The sequence below is a fragment of the Tenrec ecaudatus genome, chromosome 3 (assembly GCF_050624435.1).
Source record: "Tenrec ecaudatus isolate mTenEca1 chromosome 3, mTenEca1.hap1, whole genome shotgun sequence".
NCBI classification, from domain to species: Eukaryota; Metazoa; Chordata; class Mammalia; order Afrosoricida; family Tenrecidae; genus Tenrec; species Tenrec ecaudatus.
Window position 1 is genome coordinate 90,531,576 of NC_134532.1, and position 22,101 is coordinate 90,553,676.

At 38.5% G+C, this 22,101-nt stretch overlaps 1 protein-coding gene across 1 annotated transcript in view; it reads right to left on the reverse strand.

Annotated features, from left to right (window-relative positions):
• INTU (inturned planar cell polarity protein) overlaps positions 1-22,101 on the reverse strand; it is a 114,681-nt gene that overhangs the window by 63,527 nt on the left and 29,053 nt on the right. Inside the window, exons 3-4 of the mRNA XM_075543831.1 lie at positions 16,396-16,481; positions 62-265 (exon numbers count right to left, since the gene is read on the reverse strand). Coding sequence (XP_075399946.1) covers positions 62-265; positions 16,396-16,481 — 290 coding nt within the window. The remainder of the gene's footprint in view (positions 1-61; positions 266-16,395; positions 16,482-22,101) is intronic.

A 22,101-nucleotide genomic window follows, 5' to 3' on the forward strand; every position in this document is an offset into this window, starting at 1 on the left:
TTCACTTATAAAATTATAAAGATCCTTACTTTTTCTTTTGCATGCTTTATAAGATACTCACCTCCTCTTTTGATGTTTCTGAGTCCAGTTGTAGCGTGAGATACATAATGATGTGAGGAGTGTTTAGAACATTCTGCTGGATATCTTCAACCTCTTCTCCCCACAGAAGTTTGACTAAGTCACTTGTATTCAACTGTGCCTTTGTCTGTTTTGGTTGCATTGTTTCCTTTTTCACAGCATATGCATTTTCAAATGTCAGTTTTACCTGTAAAAATTAAGGCAATTTTATCTGTAAAAATTAAGGCAATGTTTTCATAAGGAAAATTCAGCAATAACTTTCACAAAGAAGAATCTATATAAACACATCTATAGTTGCAAAAACCCATTGGTGCTGAGTGGATCTAACTCACAGCAACTCTGTATTAGAGTTGAACTGCCAGACTGCCACAATATTTATAATTCATCCTAGGATACGGGATTCTCATGGCAGTGATTGCATTCTATTTATATTCCAATCTCCAGCTCCTAGCATATATTATTATAAATATTTATTGAGTAACAATGTATAATGTTCTACACAAATATTCAATTATTTAATTGCTATATCTAAAGTGGTTTTAGAATCTAAGGAACTGTGTTTTTAAGTAACTTTACATACGTAGTTAAATTTTTTCATCAAAAATTATTTTCAAAAAAAGCACATCATTAAAAAACACCTATAATTCCACTAGTCCTCTTAATTGCGATGTATTTAAAGTAAATAGTTTTTCATAATTTTACTATTTTTAATTTTGGTATGGGTATGTAGAGAGCACACACAAAGAAATTCAACAATGATACCTTAAGAGTACTATTCCCTGAGCTCAATCAGCAACCAAGCTAACATGTAAAGAGTTAAAATCCTTCAAAACTGGATTCCTCATCATCATCCGTATCCCAATGCAGAGCTTCAGCTGGTGTGAGGTCATCATAGACACTGTCCTCACTGAGATCGCCATCATCACCATCACTGCTGTCATTTTCATACAAAGCGCAGTCCTCACTGCCATCCATAGCATTACTAATACTACATTTCTGGAAGGCACATTGTACCATGTCTTCTGGAATGTCTTCCCATGCATCTCGAACCCACTTTGCTATTACCTCTATGTCAGGCTTCATGAGATTTCCTCCTTTTGTTAGTCGGGCTTGACCAGATGACATCCATTCATGCCACTGACCTGTGTATAAGCTGAACCCCAGTTTTTCTGCACATTTTTTGTGCTGAAAAACTCGGCTTAACCACGAGTATATATATGGTAACTTTTTCTTTAAGGTCTTGTGGCAATTTCTGGGAAATCTTTGTTCTTTGTCTCAAACATAGGCCAAACCTATTCATGAAGCAGGTACACCATCCTGCTGATGCAGCAAATTTTTCAATGCCTGGTGCTTTATATTTGTCATCCTTAGCCATTTGTAGAGCACGTATGCAGATTCCCATGCATGTTACGCAGTAACCATTTTGACAACACTCCATAACCCATTTATGCAATTCACTCTCTAGAGCCCCATAAAAAGACATTAAACCATGACCACTTTTTTCGAGCTTTTGGAATCTGTTCCAAGTCAGCCTTCATTTTCTGCCACTCCCTCACTTGCTTTTCGTCAACACAGAATTCCCTACGTGCAATACTGTCATTGCTCTCTTCTGCTCTTGACACAACCTTCATTTTGAAACCAGCATCATATGAGCGGGGTTTTTGTTTTGGTTCAAGAGTATCCATTTCTAATAGGATAAAAAACCAAGACTTTGAAAAAGAACTTTCATGGTAATGCCCCCTCCCCCCATGCCCAGGGACTTGTTAGCCAGGTGGGAACTGGTGGAGGATGTAGGATGTGATTTAGCACAGAGATCAGAGGGGAGAGACGGAGCGCAGCTGCAGACACTTCCTTACCAGCTCAGCTGCTGGCGTAAGTCAATCACTAAGGGTGCTTCTGAGAATTGGAGCCGTCCACATCATAGGAGAGCTGATTGGTTAGATGTGAGTAAACAAACATTCAAAGCCCTGCCGTGTCAGTGGGGCTTTGAATGAACAGTGGAGAAATGGCAATCACCCACGAGATAATGGGTGCTCCTTCCCACTACCTGGGGGTGGAGTGGGGCGAGATGTTACACCTCGCTGGGATACCACTGACCCATGTATAAGCCGAACCCCAGTTTTTCAGCACATTTTTTGTATATACGGTATTTTGGAATTGTATATCTATGTTTCCCCTCCTTTTCTCAGTTGTTCCTCAAGATTCACATAAACCCCATTCCTATTAATGTAACATAACCCCCATTCCTGTTCAATTTTCCAAGTTACTGTCAATTTGATCCCATGTTGATAGTTCTTAAAAGAACAAAAAATGTTCAAGGCATACATTTCTTTCCTTACTATTTAGTTAAACTATTGTTTGGTTTTTAAGAAGACTTCAGAGGATATTTCTGGTTTAAGATTAAGGAATACTTTAGGACGATACTTCTGGGGTTCATCAGGTTCCATGTCTTCAGAAAGTCTGGAATCCATGAAAATTTAGGCTTCAAGCCAGTTAAAATGGCTCAGTCATGGCCAACAAAGCAAAATTGGAACAGACCTGACTTGTGGGTATACAGAATCAGTGACTCGAACAGGAAAAATTTCAGGTCAAATTTCTGGTACGTGAGACTCGGAAGAGGCCTAGTGAACAATTTTAGGATACTGATGTTGGTGATTGGATTATTGCCCAGACTGGAGAGAGTGATCCACATCCAAAGTGGTGTGGTTGGCTGCTGGCTTTGAGCTAGGCATCTCTATCAGAGTACTTCAAAAAGTTCGTAGAAAAACATATTGGAAAGGTAATGATTTTTCCATGAACTTAAAAAAAAAGAAATGGTTTTATTGACATATAACTGGTGTACCATAAAATTCAATGGCTTAAATATATTAAAGAATTGTGAATTCATTGCCACAATCAATTTTAAAAGACTGTTTCAATCTTGTATTTATTTTAATTAGCTTTTCCCCTCAACTTCACCTCCCCTGCTATAATCCTAAAACATATTAATCCAGTTACTACCTCTATAGATTTACCTTCCTGAATTCCATATAAAGAAAATGTTCAATGTACTTTCCCAATTCACTCTGTCTGAGGACAACACTATTCACATCTTTGATCAATGGACATGGGATTCAACGGAGGCTTAATTTATGAGGGAGCTCTGTGAATGGTTTTGGGTTTCAGTCAGTCATAGCCTTCTGAAAAACGAGGTGCTCAGATTTTAAGTGCTAATACAGCCCCCCCCTGGATCATGGGTTTTATTATTAATTATCCTTTGATCACAGTGGCTGGTGTGCTTCTTCCATGCAGATTTAGATGACTCCTCACTTAGCTGCTTCTTTTAAAGCAAGTCTTTAAGACTGCAAACCCTATTTGTTTTAATAGCTGGGCACCATCTTGTTTGTGCATCACACTTTGCTGTACCAGCCATATCGTCAGTATTGAAGGCAAATATAGAGCAGGGTCACTTCATATGAACTAGTTGTTCTTATATTAGGGTTTATGTTTCAGTGTGAGCTCAAATCCATTCATATATCTATAGTTTATATAAATCCCTGATCCACTTTAAGAGCAGCATTACCAGTTTCTTGAAACACAATATAAATAGCCTCAATAGTATAGAATTTAAAATTCTATTGAGAAAAGGGAAACATACAAAAATAAGAAAGCTTTTTAGACTAAGATATAGGAAATGTTCACTTATACCATTTAAAAACTTATGTGACTAAACACTGTTTAAGTAAACAAAAAGGGTGAATGCAAGGCAATAATTATAACACTTTGACTCAGGCCATATATCTGAAGAACTAAGACATGTCATAAAAAACAAGGAATATGAAAATAGTAACTATGTGGTTTTGATGCTTAGGGATTATGTCAACTAGACTCTCCTGGGTAAAGGTATGGGTGAAGCTTAACTTAGCATTTGTGTCACAGACTGACGACACCTTTTTGTATGAGAGACAATAAGCAGAATCTAATCTTCTTTGGCTCTTCACCTTCTGATGGAATTGGATTTTGTATGTGGCGCCTCGATGTCCAGTTGCATTGTCTGCTGATCCAGGTCATCACCAATAGTGAGTTCATCCAGCGGACTGAAGAACCCTGCATCCACCAGCCTGTGCCCGTGACCTCTCTGCTTCATCATGTTGCTCCCTGTTTACCAGTTTCCAAAAGTCAGGATTCTTCCATAGAATTTTTAATGGTAAGGGTAATGGTAGCTGGGAACCATGCAGGTCTGGTCAAAGTAGGTGGCTGGTCATGTAAGGAATTAGCTACACCTAACTTATCGTTCCCCTAGTCCTCTCATCTTCTTCCACTGGTCTAGGCCAGTGGTTCTCAACCTGTGGGTCGTGACCCCTTTGGGGGTTGAATGACCCTTTCACAGGGTTCGCCTACTTCATATCCATAGCAAAATCACAGCTATGAAGTAACAAAAATAATTTTATGGTTGGGGTCAGCACAACCTGAGGAACTGTATGAAGGGGTTGCGGTATTACGGAGGTTGACCACCACTGCTCTAGGCAATGTTCTAGTAATAGCCAATTGTTTTGTCTTGGATGGCAAGATTTTAAGACTCCAAATGTTATACAAAAAACAAGAAGGTAGAACAGAAACACTAAACACATTATTAGGCTATTTAACTAGGATGTTCTAACAAACCTAACCCTAAGCCGTAAGGCTACAAACCAAAGAACCAAATCTCCTGAAGGGCTTGGGTGTACTTTTTTCTTGCTTGCTTTGTCATGCTTATAAAATAGATCACACAACTTTTATCAATTAACCTTTTTACAAGTATACAACTTATTAACAAGTTACAATAAATAGCTGTGCGACCACATCCCTATTCAATGTGCAAAATAAACCTTACTTGATTAAAACTTTGCAAGAGACAAAAAAATCTAGATATCCTTTTTGTTGGCAAGGGCTAACTGTTTACGGTGGTATTTAATTTGGCTTGTAGCAGACTGTGGCATTCCAGGGACATTAACTTATCACTATCTACCAAACGTGAATTAAATTAAATAAACAAGTTTTATAAAAATAAGTCTCAGGTTTTATAAACAAGTAGACAGGAGACGAGAAATGTGTTTCAAATTCATCAAGATGTCTGCATTTATACAGTGAAGATGAAGTAGGTCAAGACTAGCAGTAATCCACGTAAGATTAATAGTGAGTGAAGTACAGCACATAGGAATGAAGAAGTTCCTCATGAAATTGTTCTGAACTGGGGCATTCTAAAAATCCTCACCCTATACTCTTTTGACCTACGCTGAGGTCCATGATCTTTTTCTTTATAAAATATGAAAAATAATTTAAATCTACATACAAAATAATACAAACTTCTTGAACAGGGATCTGCTGAACTGAATGTTTTGTTGGCCAGGGAATTCTTTTATCTGGGAAGCTTTGGTGGTGTTGCCAGGATATGTGAAACTGTTAGAATTTGTGGGAATCCTGGGTACAGAACTTGTAACAGAATTGAAAAAAAAAAATCCCAAACACTGAATTAGTGATGATTCAATCAAACCCAACCCAGGACAGAGCTGTGTTCCACAGGGCTTTCAATGACTGTGTCCTTTTGGAAACAGAATGCTAGACCCTTCTTCAGAAGTACCAACCAAGGATTTGAACCACCAAACTTTGGGTTAGTAGCTGAGTGTGGTTTGTACCACTAAGCGACTCCTGTGATTATACCTAAAAGATGGGAGGGAACTTTTAAGACTGTCCCCTGACAATGGGTTTTGGCATAGAGCTTTGGATATGTAAAGGCAAGTGGAGGGAGAGAAGTGTGATCCCAGGTTGGGTGTCTGTGAAGGCTGAGTAGAATCTGTGGTGAACAGGGAGAAGATGGAAGCCCAGAGGAAGGAGTGTCTCAGAAGAGGGACAGCATGACTTCCAGTGGAGATTCTTTAGATGAAGATGTCAAAAGATAGGTGTGACTAACCAGAAAATGACAAGGAAATGAGCTGTTAGATTAAAAAAAGGAAAATTCACTAATTTTACTTTATGTAGCAATAACAACCTAAAATTTTAGACTGCTTTGTTATGCTTTGAGAAAAAGAACATACTAGGAAACAACATTAATGTTATGCTTGGCAAACACAGTGCTTCTTTTCTGTGGAAGCTTTTTCCTTCACCATAACAAAAACCCAAACAGAAACATGCACCCAGTGAAACCACCCAGTGAAATTCTTCAAGGAGCTGTTTTAGTCACCATTCTTCTCAATGAGGTAAAGTTAGCTGTGCAATGAAAATACACTTTAGCAAGATATTTGGAATAGTTTTCATATTAGTTATAAATGTCAGGAAATCTGTTTGCCTACATAAAATGATATAAGATGCCTATGATGACCAAACTGGGAGCTAATTGCTATTTTTAAAGGGATTGAGATAGATAAAACATAAAGGCAATTATGTGTTTCAGAAGAATTTTTTTGTAAGAATTATCTAATATGTATACTGCTATAGATAGGAACTGGAAACACAGGGAATCCAGGACAGATGATCCTTTAAGGACCAGTGCTGAGAATGTCGATACAGAGAGGGTAGAGGAAAGATGGGATGAAAAGGGGGAACCGATCACAAGGATCTACATCAGCCTCTTCCCTGGAGGGTGGACAACAGAAAAGTGGGTGAAGGGAGACTTTGGACAGTGTAAGATATGACAATAATAATCTATAAATTATCAAGGGTTCATGAGGGACGGGGGAGCAGGAGGGAGGGGAAAAATGAGGAGCTGATACCAAGGGCTCAAGCAGATAGCAAATGTTTTGAGAATGATGATGGCAACAAATGTGTTTGACACAATGGATGTATGGATTGTGATAAAAGTTGTACAAGTCCCCAATAAAATGATTAAAAAAAGAAGTGTCTAATAGAAGACAATTTATATGAAGCTTACTGAAAAAGTTTTCTGATGCTTCTCCACTGACTTTATCCAGTGATGAATTTCATCACTGATGCTTTCTACAAAGGCTAATTTTAATTTCATTTAAAAGCTTAAAACAGACTTATTTCCATGGTCTGTTGCTTCAGCAACATAATCTCACTTCCTGGGGTAGTTACATAATCTGGTGTCAATTTGAGGACTGAGAGTGTAGGGGTGGAGTCTAGCCTTTCAATCCAGAGATAGCCAATGAGATCTTTGTGAGGGTATGGCCTTCTGAGAATTTTGGGAATTTCTGTATTTCCTACTTGGAGTCAGGAGAGACTCTCCCTCTCTGCTGACTTCTTGCAAGACATCCCTGAGTAGAAGTCACATGGACCTATCCTGATGCAGCCCTGGAAGCTGGAGAAGCCACGTGGAGACCCCTGCCAGCGCTAAGATGCTCACAACGCCACAGGATCCAAAGACTTTCTACCTACTGGCTAATGTGATCATCCAGCATTTGCGTCATTGCATGTGTTTCGTGAGTCTGAAGAGGAATTTATAGATTGGTATTGGACATATAGGCTAATATCAGACTTACGGGCTTGGACTGGACTAGGTTGGGATGCTTTCTTAATGTACAATTACCCTTTATATAAAACTCTCTTTCATAGACATATGAGTCTCTATGCATTTGTTTCTCTTGTCTACTCAGACTAACACACTGCCCCTACACATCCTAGCCAACCAATAGAGTTACAGTTAACAATTAGATCCTGTGTTAGACAAGGTTCTCTAGAGACAAAACCAGATTGCCAATATATTATATATGTATTTATAAAAATAGATGTATAACACAAAAATTAAATAAATTATATATAGATAATACAAGAAATGAATAGTTAAATTATAAAGCAGTACAAATGGCTCAGTGAAACTCACTCCTGTGAGAGAGTTGTGAGACACTGGCAGTCCTTTTTAGTCATGAGGGCCACCAGGTAGTCCTCTGTAGAGAGATCCAGGCTATCCTGGCACAGGCAGCAAACAGCAAGGCAGGTCACCAACAGTCAGTCCCCAGCTCAAGAGATGTAAATTCCAATTCTCTGGAGAGGTAAGTCTTAAAGGGACCTCAAATTACAGTGACACAGTTCACAGGTTAGGCGTCCCACAGGTAGTGTAGCTTGCAAATTGAGGCAGAGAACAAGCAAGGCAGCCACACACTTGTCCAATGAGATCAAAGAGCAAGAGACAAGAAAGGCGAGGCTCACTGAGCCATTTATCTCTCTGCCCTTCAATTAATCCCACATGTGTTTATTGGCCAGGCTGGCACAATAAACTAACTATCTCAGATCCCACATAGTAGGTTCTTTAAAAATGCACAAAGTCTCCATAAATTGTTTATAATTCATTGAGTTAGCATCAGTCTTTAAAGTATTGATATAGATGATTAAAATATGGATTCTAAGAACAGATAGGTTTAAAAAATATTTTTAAAATTTTCTGCTAGTCTCTTTTTAAATTTTCCTACAGTTTATGTGTGTATCACTTTTGTGTTACAAGAAAATAGTATGCAGTAAAGCATTCTGTTCAACTGTTCATCCCCTTAAGAAGCCTTGGCTGTCTACCTCAAGCTTAAGTGTTAGGTACCTGAGAATAAATAAAAGTTAACTTGTCAAAGTGCTGGATACAGAAAGATTTCTCCCAAGTTGTCGCCCCCAAACATATGTCAAACCTAACTGCTTGCTACACATGGCAAATGACTATTCACTTGGACGTCAACAAAAGCAGGTCAGAGGTTACGCTCCCTAAGGGTTATCAGCCATCTAGAGCAATCAGACTGTGTAGTCTGTCCCACCCTAAGTAAAGCCCACCCCCTTCTGATAAGGATAGTAGATTGTTACCCTGAAGGAGATCCCAGGGAGGTCAAGCCCACTCAAGGGTGACCAAGATTAGGCTTCCATATTAAATCTGGGGTCCGCCCATCTTGTCACATGTATACCCTTTGTCCCTCCCCTTTCCTTTATGTATATACCCCTAGCTCATCCCCTTCCTGTTATGCTTATTATACCTATTGTACATCCACTTCTGGTGATGTGTATGCCTATTATACAGCACCTTCCCGTGACATGTATGGGCCTTGGTCAGAAATAAAGAGAGACTCCTCTGGGTTCAAACACAGGAACAACTGTAAAGATGGTGGTACAATACCATGCAATTTCCCCTTGTGTTGTGCACATGGCAGCTGTGTCAGAACGGACTGGATGGCACCTAACAACAACAGCAATGCCTCTACCTTTCATTGGCTCTCAGCCACCTTCTCACTATAAATGTTAATGTATTATTTATAATTGTAATTGGTCTACATTTACATTATGATTCTGGAAACAATAATTTTGTAGAAGCATGATAAGTATATTAAAGAAAAAAAAGCTATAGTATAAGGAAGAAAGACTAGGTATTTCTCCAGTAGTGATGAGGAAGAGCTGCACAGAAAAACAAAAGTTGGGTTGAGACCTAAGGATTTTTCTCCAGTTTATAGAGAAACAATGAAATACATTCCAATCCAAAATAAAACAATGGGGAAATTTTAAAAGAAAAGAAGAGAAAGCTACAATTAATGGTCGAGGGCCACCATCCACTTCATTACTACTTAATCAACCAATGGAAATAAATACAAAAACAACAATAATATCTCAGGGACAACAATCTTTGTTCACACAAAAAAGCAAGATAGACCACTGCAAACAAGTGATTAATATACTTACTTTAATTGAGTTGATGCCAACTCATAGCGACCCTACAGGACAGAGTAGAACTGCCCCAACCTCCTGAGGAGTAGCTAGCTGATGGTTTAGAACTGCAGACTTTGTGGTTAGAAATCCAATATAAAACCACTATGCCACCAGAGCTTCTCACTAATAAAAAGAGCCAAAAATTTTCCTGAGGAAGAAAAGGCACTGGAACTACAAGAGGAGGAATCCTGAATGATTATTAGGTACTTTTAAGGGATGGAGAGAAAGACTGAAAGAGCTACAGAAAAAAATATTTTTTTATTAAAAGAACACAGGAAAACACTATAAAAGCAATCTGACAAAACAAATGGAAAATTAGATATCATATGAAAATAGCCAGTAGAAATCTAAAAGGTTACACTAAGATATCAGAATTAGCTAACATTTTGAAAAAGCAAGGCAGTTGGATTGAAGCAATTAATGGGCAAACGAATGAGCTTGAAAACAAATTTCTAAATATCAATGTACAAGAACATTCATAAAAAGAACACACAAAAAAACAAAGTCTAAGAATTATGAGGGATTATATCAAGAAGACTGTATGTCTGGCAGGCATTTCAGAACAGGAACAACAACGAGAACAGAGGAAATAGCATGAGGCATGAGGGATCAGCTTCAAAAATCTAATTACTGGAACTTGGAATGTACAGAGGGTGAATCTAGGAAAACTGGAAGATGTCAAATATGAATCTGAACACACAAAAAATCAGTATCTTAAGCATTAGTGAACTGAAATCGACTGGTACTGGTCATTTTGAATCAGAAAATCATGTGGTTTACTATGGGGAATGTCACAAACCAGAGGAGTGGCTTTACACTCAGCAGCAGAAAGGATATTTCAAAATCAATCTTGAATGGCAGTGCTGCTGTGATAGAATTATATCTACTAATAAAATCAATACAACTATTATTCAAATTTATGCATTAACCAAAAAGCTAGAGATCAAGGAATTAAAGAATTCTACCAGCATCTTCAGTTGGAAAATGATTAAGCAAGCACTCAAGATACATGGACAATTATTGGTGATTAGAATACAAAAGTTGAAAACAGAGGAAATAATAGTAGTTGGAAAATAAGGTCTCGGTGATAAAACAAATTTGGAGGTCACATGATATAATTTGGCAGGGCAAAGTAATTGTTTATAGCAAATACATTTTTTTTCAGTAACACAGAAGGCCAATATACCCATAGACTTCTCTAGATGGAATACACAGAAATGAAATTGACTACACTTATGTAAAGAAGCCATGGAGAAGCTCAGAATTGGAAGCTAAAACTAGGCCAGAGGTCAAGGGTAGAACACTCTCAATTGCTCATAAGTAAGTTCCAATAGAAGTGGGAGAAAATTAAAACAGGTCCATGAGAGCCAAAATATGATTCCGAGTCAATCCCACCTGAATTTCGAGAACATCTCAAAAACATGCTGTACCGAACTCTATGGAAAGAAGACCTGATGAGTTGTGGGAGAACATCAAGAGCATCACTAATGAAGGAAATGAAAGGTCATTCAAAAGACAGGAAAGAAAGAAAAGATCAAAGTAGATGTTGGAAGAAAAGACGAAATCAGAGCACTGAATAAAAACTTTCAAAGTGTAGCTGAAGAAGACAAAGACAAAAATTATAATGAAATGTGCAAAGATGTACAGCTAGAAAAGCAAAGCAGAACACACCGAGAATACCTTAAACTGAAAGAACCAAAGAAAAAAATTCAAGTGTGGAGTTGCAATTCTGAAAGATTCTATGTGCAACATATAGAATGATGCAGGAAGCATCCAAAGAAGGTGGAAAGACATAGTCACTACCAAAAAGAACTAGCAGACATTCCAAATGTAAGAAGTAGCATATGAGCAAGATTCTATGGTGCTGAAGGAAGAAGTTCAAGTTGCACTGAAAGTACTAACAAAAACAAGACTCCAGGAAGTGATGGAATACCAACTGAAATGTTTACAAAGGCTTGTGAAACACTGGAAGCACTTATTCATCTAAGCCAGTACATTTGGAAGACAGCTACTTGGCCAACTGACTGGAAGAGATCCATATTTGTACCCATTCCAAAGAAAGATGACCCAATAGAATGCTCAAATCACAGAATATGTCATTGATATCACAGGCACATAACATTTTGCTGAAGATCATCTAACAATAGTTGTAGCAGTACATTGAGAGAGATCTGTGAGAGGTGTAAGCTCCATTCAGAAGGGTTGTAGATCAAGGGATATCATTGCTGATGCTGGATGTATCTTGGCTGAAAGCAGAGCGTGTCAAAAGATGTTATGTATTTTATTGACTATACCAATGCATTCCACTACGTGGATCATAACAAACTATGGATAACCTTGAGAAGAATGGGAATTCCAGAACACTTCATTGTGCTCATGAGTAATTTGTACATGGATCCAGAGACAGTGTGTGAATGAAATCAGGAAAGTCATGCATCAGGCTTATATCCTCTCACCATACTTAATCAATCTGTATGTGGAACAAATAATCAGAGAAGCTGGATTATATGTATAATATAACATATGTATTATATCAGCATTGGAGGAAGACTTATTAACAACTTGTGAAATTCAGATGACAACCTTGCTTGCTGAAACTGATGAGGACTTGAAGCATTTGCTGATGAAGATCAAGGTTTGCAGTCTTCAGTATGGATTACAACTCAATGTGAAGAACCAAAATCCTCACAACTGGACCAATAGGTAACATCAAGATAAATGGAGAAAAGATTGAAGTTGCCAAGCATTGCTTCTTGCTCAGGTCTACAACTAATGCTCATGGAAGCAGCAGTTAAGCCTTCAAAAGACAGGGTACACAGGGTAAAGCTGCTGCACAAATGAAAAGCAAAATGCCACTTTGAAGAGTAGGGTGGTCCTGACCCAAGCTATGGTACTTTCCATGGCCTCGTTTGCAGGCGAAAGTGGGACACTGACTAAGGAATACCATAGAAGAAATGATGCATTTGAATTGTGGTGCTGGAGAAGAATACCGAAAGTACCACAGACTTCAAAAGACAAACCGATCTTCTTAGAAGTAAGGCCACAGTGCTCCTTAGAGACAAGCATGGTTGAGACTTCCTCTAACACATTGGACATGTTGTCAGGTGAGACCAGTCTCTGGAGGACATCATGCTTGGGAAAAATAGAGGGGCAGCAAAAAGAGGAAGGCCATCAACAAGATGGGTTGACACAGTGGCTTCAACTCTGTGCTCCAGCACAAGAGCAGCGGGGAGGGTGGCACAGGCGCAGAGAGTGCGCTGTTCGGCTGTGTACAGGGTGGCTATGCGTGAACGGACTAGATGGCACCTAACAACAGCAGCGGGCGTGGGTGAAAACTATGGAACAGAACTCAAAATCATAAATAAGAGCAAGCTGACTGTCAGCTAGAGACTAGTGAAGGCCCCAAGAGTACAATCCTTAGTCGCCCTTGAGGTCTGGAAATGAACTCGTTGCAGTGTTAGAATCAATAAGATGAAAAGGGCAGCATTTTCCCAGGGCAAAGTCCAGAGCATTAGGAAAGGAGGAAAGGAAACAGGGGTCGGGAGTTAAGGGGATCATTGGAAGTACACGGAGGAGCTTGTAATAGATGTGTTGAGATAAAATGTGTATGGTTTGTTGAATGTAAAAAGGTGATCTATTCTATAAACCTTTACCTAATTCACAATAAAAATTGTAAAAAATTTCCAAAGCTACAGAAATTGCAAGAACGATACAACGAACATCCATCTATTTCTCACTCAGATTCACCATTTCACATTGTGCTACATTTCCTTTCTCTCTGCACCTTCTTTCCATAAAAAACATGTGGAGATCCTGCATGAGAGAGCGTTACAATAATTTTTGGTTGAAATTACTTGAGGGTTACTAGGAGACATTTTGATATCACACTCATTACTTCAGCATGTATGACAATTTTCTAAGAATAAGAGATTCCTCTTATATAACTGCAGTATACTTATCACACCTAGGAATTTTAAATATATATTCAATATTATTATCTAATAAAGTCCATACCCCAATTTTACTAATTGCCCCAATATACCTGTGATCGAGACTGACCAAGGATTACCCACTGCATGTGCTGTGTGCCAGTTTCAGGGTGCTGTGCCCTAGTTAGTTCCGTAGCTTTCGGTGCTTTCACAATGTTGACTTTTTTGAAGACTCCAGGTCACTTGTTTTGCAGAACATTAAAAATTCATTGTAAAGGACATGACTTGGCTGTGTACATTTTTGTACCTCCTTCTGAATTTCATTCTAGTATACTGACTCTATTTATAGCATGCATTATTTTAAAAGTAAACGCAGAATTCCAGAGGTTGGAATCTGGTTCAGAGATTATTCACCTAAATCCCCTTAAGGTATAAGCAAGCAAATGGGAAACCCAGAAGAGTCTGGAAACTTATAGGTTTAAAATTGAGATCTGTCCTCTTTCTTTTTATTAACATTTCTATCACAATATGATGTCCCAGGTCATCTTCTGCTAGATCATAAGAAATGTTCAGACCATCTTTACACTCTGAATATAAGTTCGAAATGTTACTGTGAGATATTTAAAAGTGTAACGGTTAAAAGGTCTTTTTTGGGCACATTTTGTAAAACAGTGTTCTTCTCTTGCTAAACTAGAAGTGCCAAATGCTATAGACATGAACCAGGTCCAACAATGGTTTCTGAGGCTGGTCCACTCCCACTACTACTTTTGACCCAACAAGGACATGGGGATGTTCACAAAAAGACCCGCTCAGGTCACATGCGAAAGGGAAAGGTCAGTCAGGAGGCAGTTTGAGTTCTCTGAGTCATTAATTTTGCAATGTTGGAAAGAAATCAGTCAATCTCTCTTAGATTACTTTTCTTCAGTATACGAAACCTTACGGAATGTTTGGAAGCATAATGGAATTATGAGATAGTTCTTCCTGACTGTGCGGCTCCTTTGCAAGTTCACACAGCCTCTGGAAATGATTGGCCGGGGAGGGGGCTTAACTAGTTTCTTCCTCCTTCCAGCATTTACTAAGTAAGAAAACCAAGGTGTTGCTCATGAACTAAACGTAGTTTATAGTTAAAGAAATTTTAGATACTTAGTAAATGTTTACCAAAGACATGCTGCTCCTAAATGCTGGTACTTGATTTTGAGCACAGCATAGTTATTATACCAATTTTGCTAGTGACACACACACATTGCACACATATTTATGCTCAGGGTAGGAAACTAGGATGGAATAGTCTAACATACTAACAGTAGATGTCTCAAAGAAATTGTGTGCCTTATTCTTGTATATCTTTCAAAATTAGTACAATAAGAAAGCTTATACTTTTATTTCTTATATAATATTTTAATTAAATATATTTATATATCTTACAAAAGAACTACATTCTAAAATTGTTATCAAGTTTAAATCTCCCTTGAAATTACAATAGAAAAGCAAGGCCTTACTGGACACCAACATATTCTCCCAGGAGAGCCAACTGCTTCACTTTAGCAGAAGATAGAAATATTGGCATTTAAGAATCATATTGTATTAAAAAACGGCTTCAAACTCCGAACCACCCTTACTGCCACAAGATGCTGATAATAAGAAAGCCAAACAGGGCAAACTGTAGATACATGACTCCTATTTCATGCCCATGTAGGACAAGTAATGGTGGGTGACATAGTTCTGAAATATTTAAAACATTCATTTCCTTTCTTTTTTTATGTCACCTGTACATGCCTGGTTTTCAAAATGTTAATTAAACATAAATTTAAAGTGACTCCATTGGAAACACATTTTTCTTTTCTTATAGAAGAGATTTGGTAAAATTCTAGCAATATTGGCAGTAGACTTGTAATCGCTGTGTCTATCTTCCTCCCTTTCCCTTCTGATAATGGCTCCAGATGAGGTAAGACAAAGACTTGCCACTCTCACTGGGTTTCAGTAGTCAAATCACATGTAGGTTAACTAATCTTCCTGAGCATTCAAAAATTGCTTTATCCTTTTACTGCCTGATTGATCCTGGCACTTACCTAAAGTTTATCATCCTCTCTCCCCCACAAAGGAGAGTTAATTATTGATGCTAACAAGAGCAGACAATTCATAAATTGAAGCTACAGAATTTTCAAACTGCATTTAATGACCTGAAAAAGGTCATCTATAATACTTCAATACTTAAAGTACCCAAATAACTCATAATAAAAGAAATTCATGCTTACCTACAAGGAATGAAAAATAACTAATAGCTAAATAAATACTCACATGGAATATCCTAGTAAGCTAGGTAAAAGAATATCTATAAAAATTATAATTAGCTTATAAAACAAATAAAGCTACACTTTGAAAAAACAGTGATTTTACTAAGCGAATAGAAAATTCTATGATTGTTTAAACTGACTTTTCTAGGAACTAGATTTTCCTCAGTACTTATAGCAGCTATAATGGAAGCTTGCTCTTTTACGTTTTTCCTTATTGCTGTGATTTCTGAATTTCTTAGCATGAATTTTGTTTACAGATATTTCTCTCTTTAGAAAATCCTGAAAGGGAAAAATGGAAGCAAGAGCTAAATTTAAAAATTATCCAAGTGTAAAAGTGAGAGTAACTCCTCCATTCTACATGAGAATTATCAGAACTCTAAAATAAAAAATTAAAGTACAGATTCGTTTACTTACGGTAAACATAAAATACTAGAAAAAGAAGCCCCCACCTGCATAGGTCCTGGAATACAAGAGAGAACTCTCTCGATGTTCTCAGTAGTCACATCAACATCATTCACGGCAACAAGGACATCACCTGAAACCATAAAAGCAATAAAAGATAGTGATGGCTCAAGATAGCTATAATTTTAACATAAAAAATCATATCTTTTACTTTAATTTCTTCAAAAGCACAATGAAAAACGTGGTACCAGGTACCTGTCCATAGGTATACCCACCTTTTTAGTGTCGACAAGCTAGGCTCCCGATTGCACTTTTCCAAAACTATGATGGATAACTAAAGACAACCTTTGAATATTTTTGATACAACTAAGGGAATTCTATAAGCCTAAAGGGTAAATGGAAAATTTGTGGTATAAACCAAGTACTGAACTTAAAAAATGAATCAAACCATTTAGCCCCACCACAAAAAAATTCAGAAGGTTAAAATTTTAATTAAACTCATGTGGCACTTCATAATTTAATATACTGTAGTGTGTACTGATCAGAATCTACACAGTATTTGCTTTAAAGCCACAACCATATCAAAATTCATGATGTTTTGGTAAAAACCTACTTTTCCACAGCTTTTCTTTAAATGTGTGTGCTTATCAAGTTTTCTGGCTTTAATAAAATAAAAATCAGTATTAAAATGAAAATTGACCTTCATAATGTAATTAAAGGTTAATATTACTGAGCTATAGTAATAAATACATATATAAAAGTTATTCTTTACATTTCCCTAAATATAACATTAGTAAATAGGCCAAACAATTCATATTCATTCATTCACACTCAGCAAATGAGCTAAGCAAAATAAGCAATCATCTCCACCTTCGTGGAGTATAGTGTTCTGTAGCGAATGGGACAGATAAGAATGCATAGGTGTAAGGCAATTGGCAGATAATTTTTCATGGACCACTAAACATCTTACAGACTGAGGTACTGAGAATTTTGCCCTGGATTATATGTTCAGTGAATACAAATGACAAGTGAAGGGGAATGTCTTCAAGTTTAAGGTGGAAGCTCTGGAATTCGGTTAAGGATAAATTCAGCGTCATATGCCTATCAGACATGTAAGTGGAAATGTTAAAGAGAAAACTGGATGCACAAAGGAGTTTCAAAAAGTTTCTGGAAAAATCACATGATCTTTTAATTCCATACTTCCATGATCCTTTTGAAACCTCACTGTGAGTCTCATGTTTAGAAAAGTCAGGCTGGAGATGTAAATTTGGGAGTCATCAATAAGTAGATGATATTTAAAGTCAGGAGACTAGATATATTATCCTATAAGATCATATCCTTCTCTCAAAGATACTCCATGTGATTCAATAAAGCAAAACCAAAAATAAATTCATATAAGAAGATATAGGGACCACACCAGCAATTTTAGCCTCTGAAAACTGAAAATATACTAGCCTAATATTATCAAGTAGATTCCAACTCACAGTAACCTTATGGGACAGAGCAGATCTGCTCTTTAGGATTAAGAAGACTGTAAATCTTCATGGAATAAAACTGACACATCTTTTTCCCTCAAGGTAGCTGACGAGTTATCAACCAAATGTCTAACCCACTGCACATCTTAATCTGATGCTCTGGTATTAAGAAAGACATGGGTCCTTCCCCCACCCACCTTCTCCATCCACTTCTCTACCTTTTCCCTTTAGTCCCCTTTCATAGCCATCTTTACTTTTTTTAAATCAAGCCTTCAAATGTATCCAAATATATCATAACCTTTAAGACACAATTTTGAAAGAACCTTTTCACACTCCTCTGTCTTCTATCATACGGAGAAGGGACGACCTACATGGTACGTAAGAGGCGTTTTAGAGGCCTTCTTATGAAGGCTCAGGAGACCTGCATGAAGCTTGGATGACCAGGAGGAGCAGCCCAGCAGAGCTACACAAAGTGGTGCTGGGTGCTTATGGACTGTCAACTACTGCAGCACTTAGGGCGACCTGGCAGCTCATTTTTAAACAATTAATTTTACTGGCATATAATTTACATATCATACAATTTAATCATTCAATCATATACCATCTTTTTTAATGTAAGAAATTACACATCAAAATGAACTTTTAACTTCCATTCAATTCTAGAAATGGATGTCATATGTGTCCCAGTGGGTTATGTGTTGGGCTGCTAACCACAAGGCCAGCATTACAAACCACCACTTGCCCCAAGGGAGAGAGATGAGGCTTTCTGTTCTGTAAAGGCACAGTCACAGAACCCCCTAGGGGCAGTTCTACCCCACCCTATACGGTTGTTATGAGCCAGAATTGACTTGATGGCAATGAATGAAGAGGTTAAACAAGAGTACTGTATCAAATTATTTATAGGTGTAGTGATTTTGAAAAATGGGGAGGGATGAATACAATATAGGAGTATTGATATAAAACAAATCCACTTTGGGACCTTGAATTCTGCTGTTAATGAGTTTCTGCCACACTTCTGACCAGTTTCAGACCACCTTAAATAGTGCAGCTGTTTTTTTTTTTCACTTAAAAAAATCATTTTACTGGGAACTCGTACAATTCATATCACAATCCATACATACATCCCTTGTGTCCAGCACATATGTACATCTGTTGCCATCATCATTCTCAAAACAGTTGCCTTCTACTTGAGCCCTTAATAACGGCTGCTCATTTTCCCCTCCCTCCCGATTCCCTCCTACCTCATGAACCCTTCATAATTCATAAGTTATTATTTTGTCTTATGTTACACTGTACATTGTTTCCCGTCACCGTCTTCTCTGTCGTCCTCCCAGGGAGGAGGTTATATGTAGATTCTTGTAATCAGTTCCTCCTTTCTATCCCACATTCCCTCCACCCTCCAGGCATCGCGATTCTCACCACTGGTCCTGAAGGAGTCAGCTGCACTGGCTTCCGTGTGTTTCCAGTTGCTATCTGTACCAATGTACATCCTCTGGTCTAGCCAGATTTGTAAGGTAGAATTGGGACCATGGAAGGGGTGGAGGGAGGAAGCATTTAAGAACTAGAGGAAAGTTATGTTTCATTGCTGCTATCCTGCACACTGACTTGCTCATCTACTCCCCACAACCCTTCAGTAAGGGGGTGTCTGGTTGGCTAGCGATGGACTTTGAGTCTCCACTCTGCACTCACCCACATTTACAATGATAGCATTATTTGTTCCTTGATGCTTGATACCTGATCCCTTCGACAGCTCATGGTCACACAGGCTGGTGTGTTTCTTCCATGTGGGTTTTGATGCTTTAGACCTTGATGGCCACTTGCTTATCTTTGAGTCTTTAAGACTCCAGACGCTATATCTTTCGATAGCCAGGCACCATCAGCTTTCTTCACCACATTTACTTATGCACACATTTGTCTTTATTGATCCTATTAGGAAGGTTGGAACCCATTGATATGATTTTTAGCTCTGTGATGTCTGATAACTGGTTCCTTCTACACCTCGTGATCACAAGCTGGTGTGATTCTTCCATGTAGACTTTGATGCTTCTCAGCTAGATGGCCGCTTGTTTATCTTCAAGCCTTTAAGACCCCAGATGTTATATCTTTTGATAGCTGGGCACCATTAGCTTTCTTCACCACATATGCTTATCCACACGTTTGTCTTCAGTGATCGTATCAGGAAGGTTGGAACCCATTGATATGATTTTTAGCTCTGTGATGTCTGATAACTGGTTCCTTCTACACCTCGTAATCACAAGCTGGTGTGGTTCTTCCATGTGGGCTTTGTTGCTTCTGAGCTAGAGGGCTGCTTGCTTATCTGCAAGCCTTTATGACCCCAGATGCTATATCTTTTGATAGCTGTGCACCATCAGTTTTCTGCACCACATTTGCTTATACACATTTTTCTTCAGCAATCATGTCGGGAAGGTGTGTATCCTGGAATGCCAATTTAATGGAACGTGTTCTTGCATCAAGTGCTTGAGTGGAGGCCCAATGTCCATCTGCTGCCTTAATAGTAAACCTATATGCACCTATATAACCTATATGCACATAGATGTTTTCCCATACTCATATATATTTACTTATGTACATTCCAGTCTTAGACCTCTATAAATACCCTTTGTCACCTAGTTATTTCCTCTATTTCTTCTACTTTCCTTTTGTCCCAGTATCATGCTCAGCCTTCATTTGGGTTTCAGTAATTTCTCTTGGTTACCTTGCCATTGGTAAATCCCTACCAGGTCTCTCACACCCTCCTTGCCACTGATTTTGGATCACTTGTTGCTCCCCTGTCCCTAGGTTGGTCACCATCACCTCCTTACCCTCTCCTCCCCCTCTCCCATGTACCCCTGGAACCATTGGTCCCGCTGTTTTCTCCTCCAGACTATTCATCCAGTCTAGCTTGTCTAGATAGATCTGTAGAGATAATAATATGCACCAAAAATCAAGCCACAGCAAGATAGGCGATGAGTGAGAACACAGCGATGACAACAAAAAAGGAAACCAATTACCCATAGAAGAATAAATTAAAAAGAAAAAATGTTAAAAAGAAAGAAAAACCTGTAAATAAATCAAGGTCTGATTTTTGATCTCTAGGCGAGTCCTTCAGTCAGGTCCAATGGGGTGCTATGCTTTGGCCCCAGAGTCTGTCCTTTGTACTCCCTCGGGGACTCCCTGCTCTGCTCCCTCGGTTGCTATGCCACACGCTTTTAGTGGTTTGCCTTGGTGTCACAGGGTCAGTCTGGGCCAGTCCCAACCCTGAGTCTCCAGTGTTGTCCCCCTTAGAGCCCTGGGCCATCAAGGGATGGCGTGTCTTGTAGTGAATCAGCCATATTGTCCACTCTGTGCATTGGCTGTTCAGAGCTGGGATATTGTCCCCCAGACCTTGTGGGCCAGGATGTGCTCCACTCTATCTTCCTTCCCACTTCATTTTCTCCCATTTGCTCTGATCAGACATGCCCCTCTCCCCTAGCTGCAGCTTCAGTGTTGTCCTCTCAAGTAATTCTTCTGGGGAGAGGGGCAGGTTGTCCATGTTAAGGTCCTTTGCTCACCTTCTCAGTGGGCAATTAGTTTTTCTCTTATTGTAAGCTTGCAAAGTAGTGTAGATTTTAGAAATAAGGCCTTTTTCTGATGTGCCATTGCTAAAGATGTTTTCCCAGTTAGTGGACACTCTGATTACTCTCTTGGTGAATTCTTTCGATGTACACAGGTGTCTCACTTGTCTATTTGTGACTCCTCTGTATTTGTATCCTTCCCTATTTCTGATAGCCTATGTATTCCCTGTGCCAAGGTTCTCAGGTTTGTCCCAATTCCCATGTTAAAGGCCCTAATTGTTGGGGTTTTAATCTCAAGGTCTGTGATCCACCTTCAGTTTATTCTTGTGCATGGAGTGAGGTAAGGGTCTTGCTTCATTTTTCTGCAGGTAGATATTCATTTTTCCAAGCACCATTTATTGCAGATGGCATCTGCTTCCCATTTAATATTTGTTGGGCACTTATCAAAGATCAGTTGCCTATATGCTGATGTTTTTATTTCTGGGACTGCAGCTCTTTCCATTGGTCTGAAAATCTGTCATTAAGCCAGTATTACAGTGTTTTGACTAATGTGGCCGCATAGTACGTGCTAAAATCAGGTAGAGCAAGCCCTCCCACTTTGTCCATCTTCTTGAGGAGTTCTCTGCTAATTCTGGGCTTCTTCCCCCTCCATATGAAGTTGGTAACCAATTCTTTCTGTTTTTCCAATTATTTGAAGAACGGTGGTATTTGTATTGGGATAGCA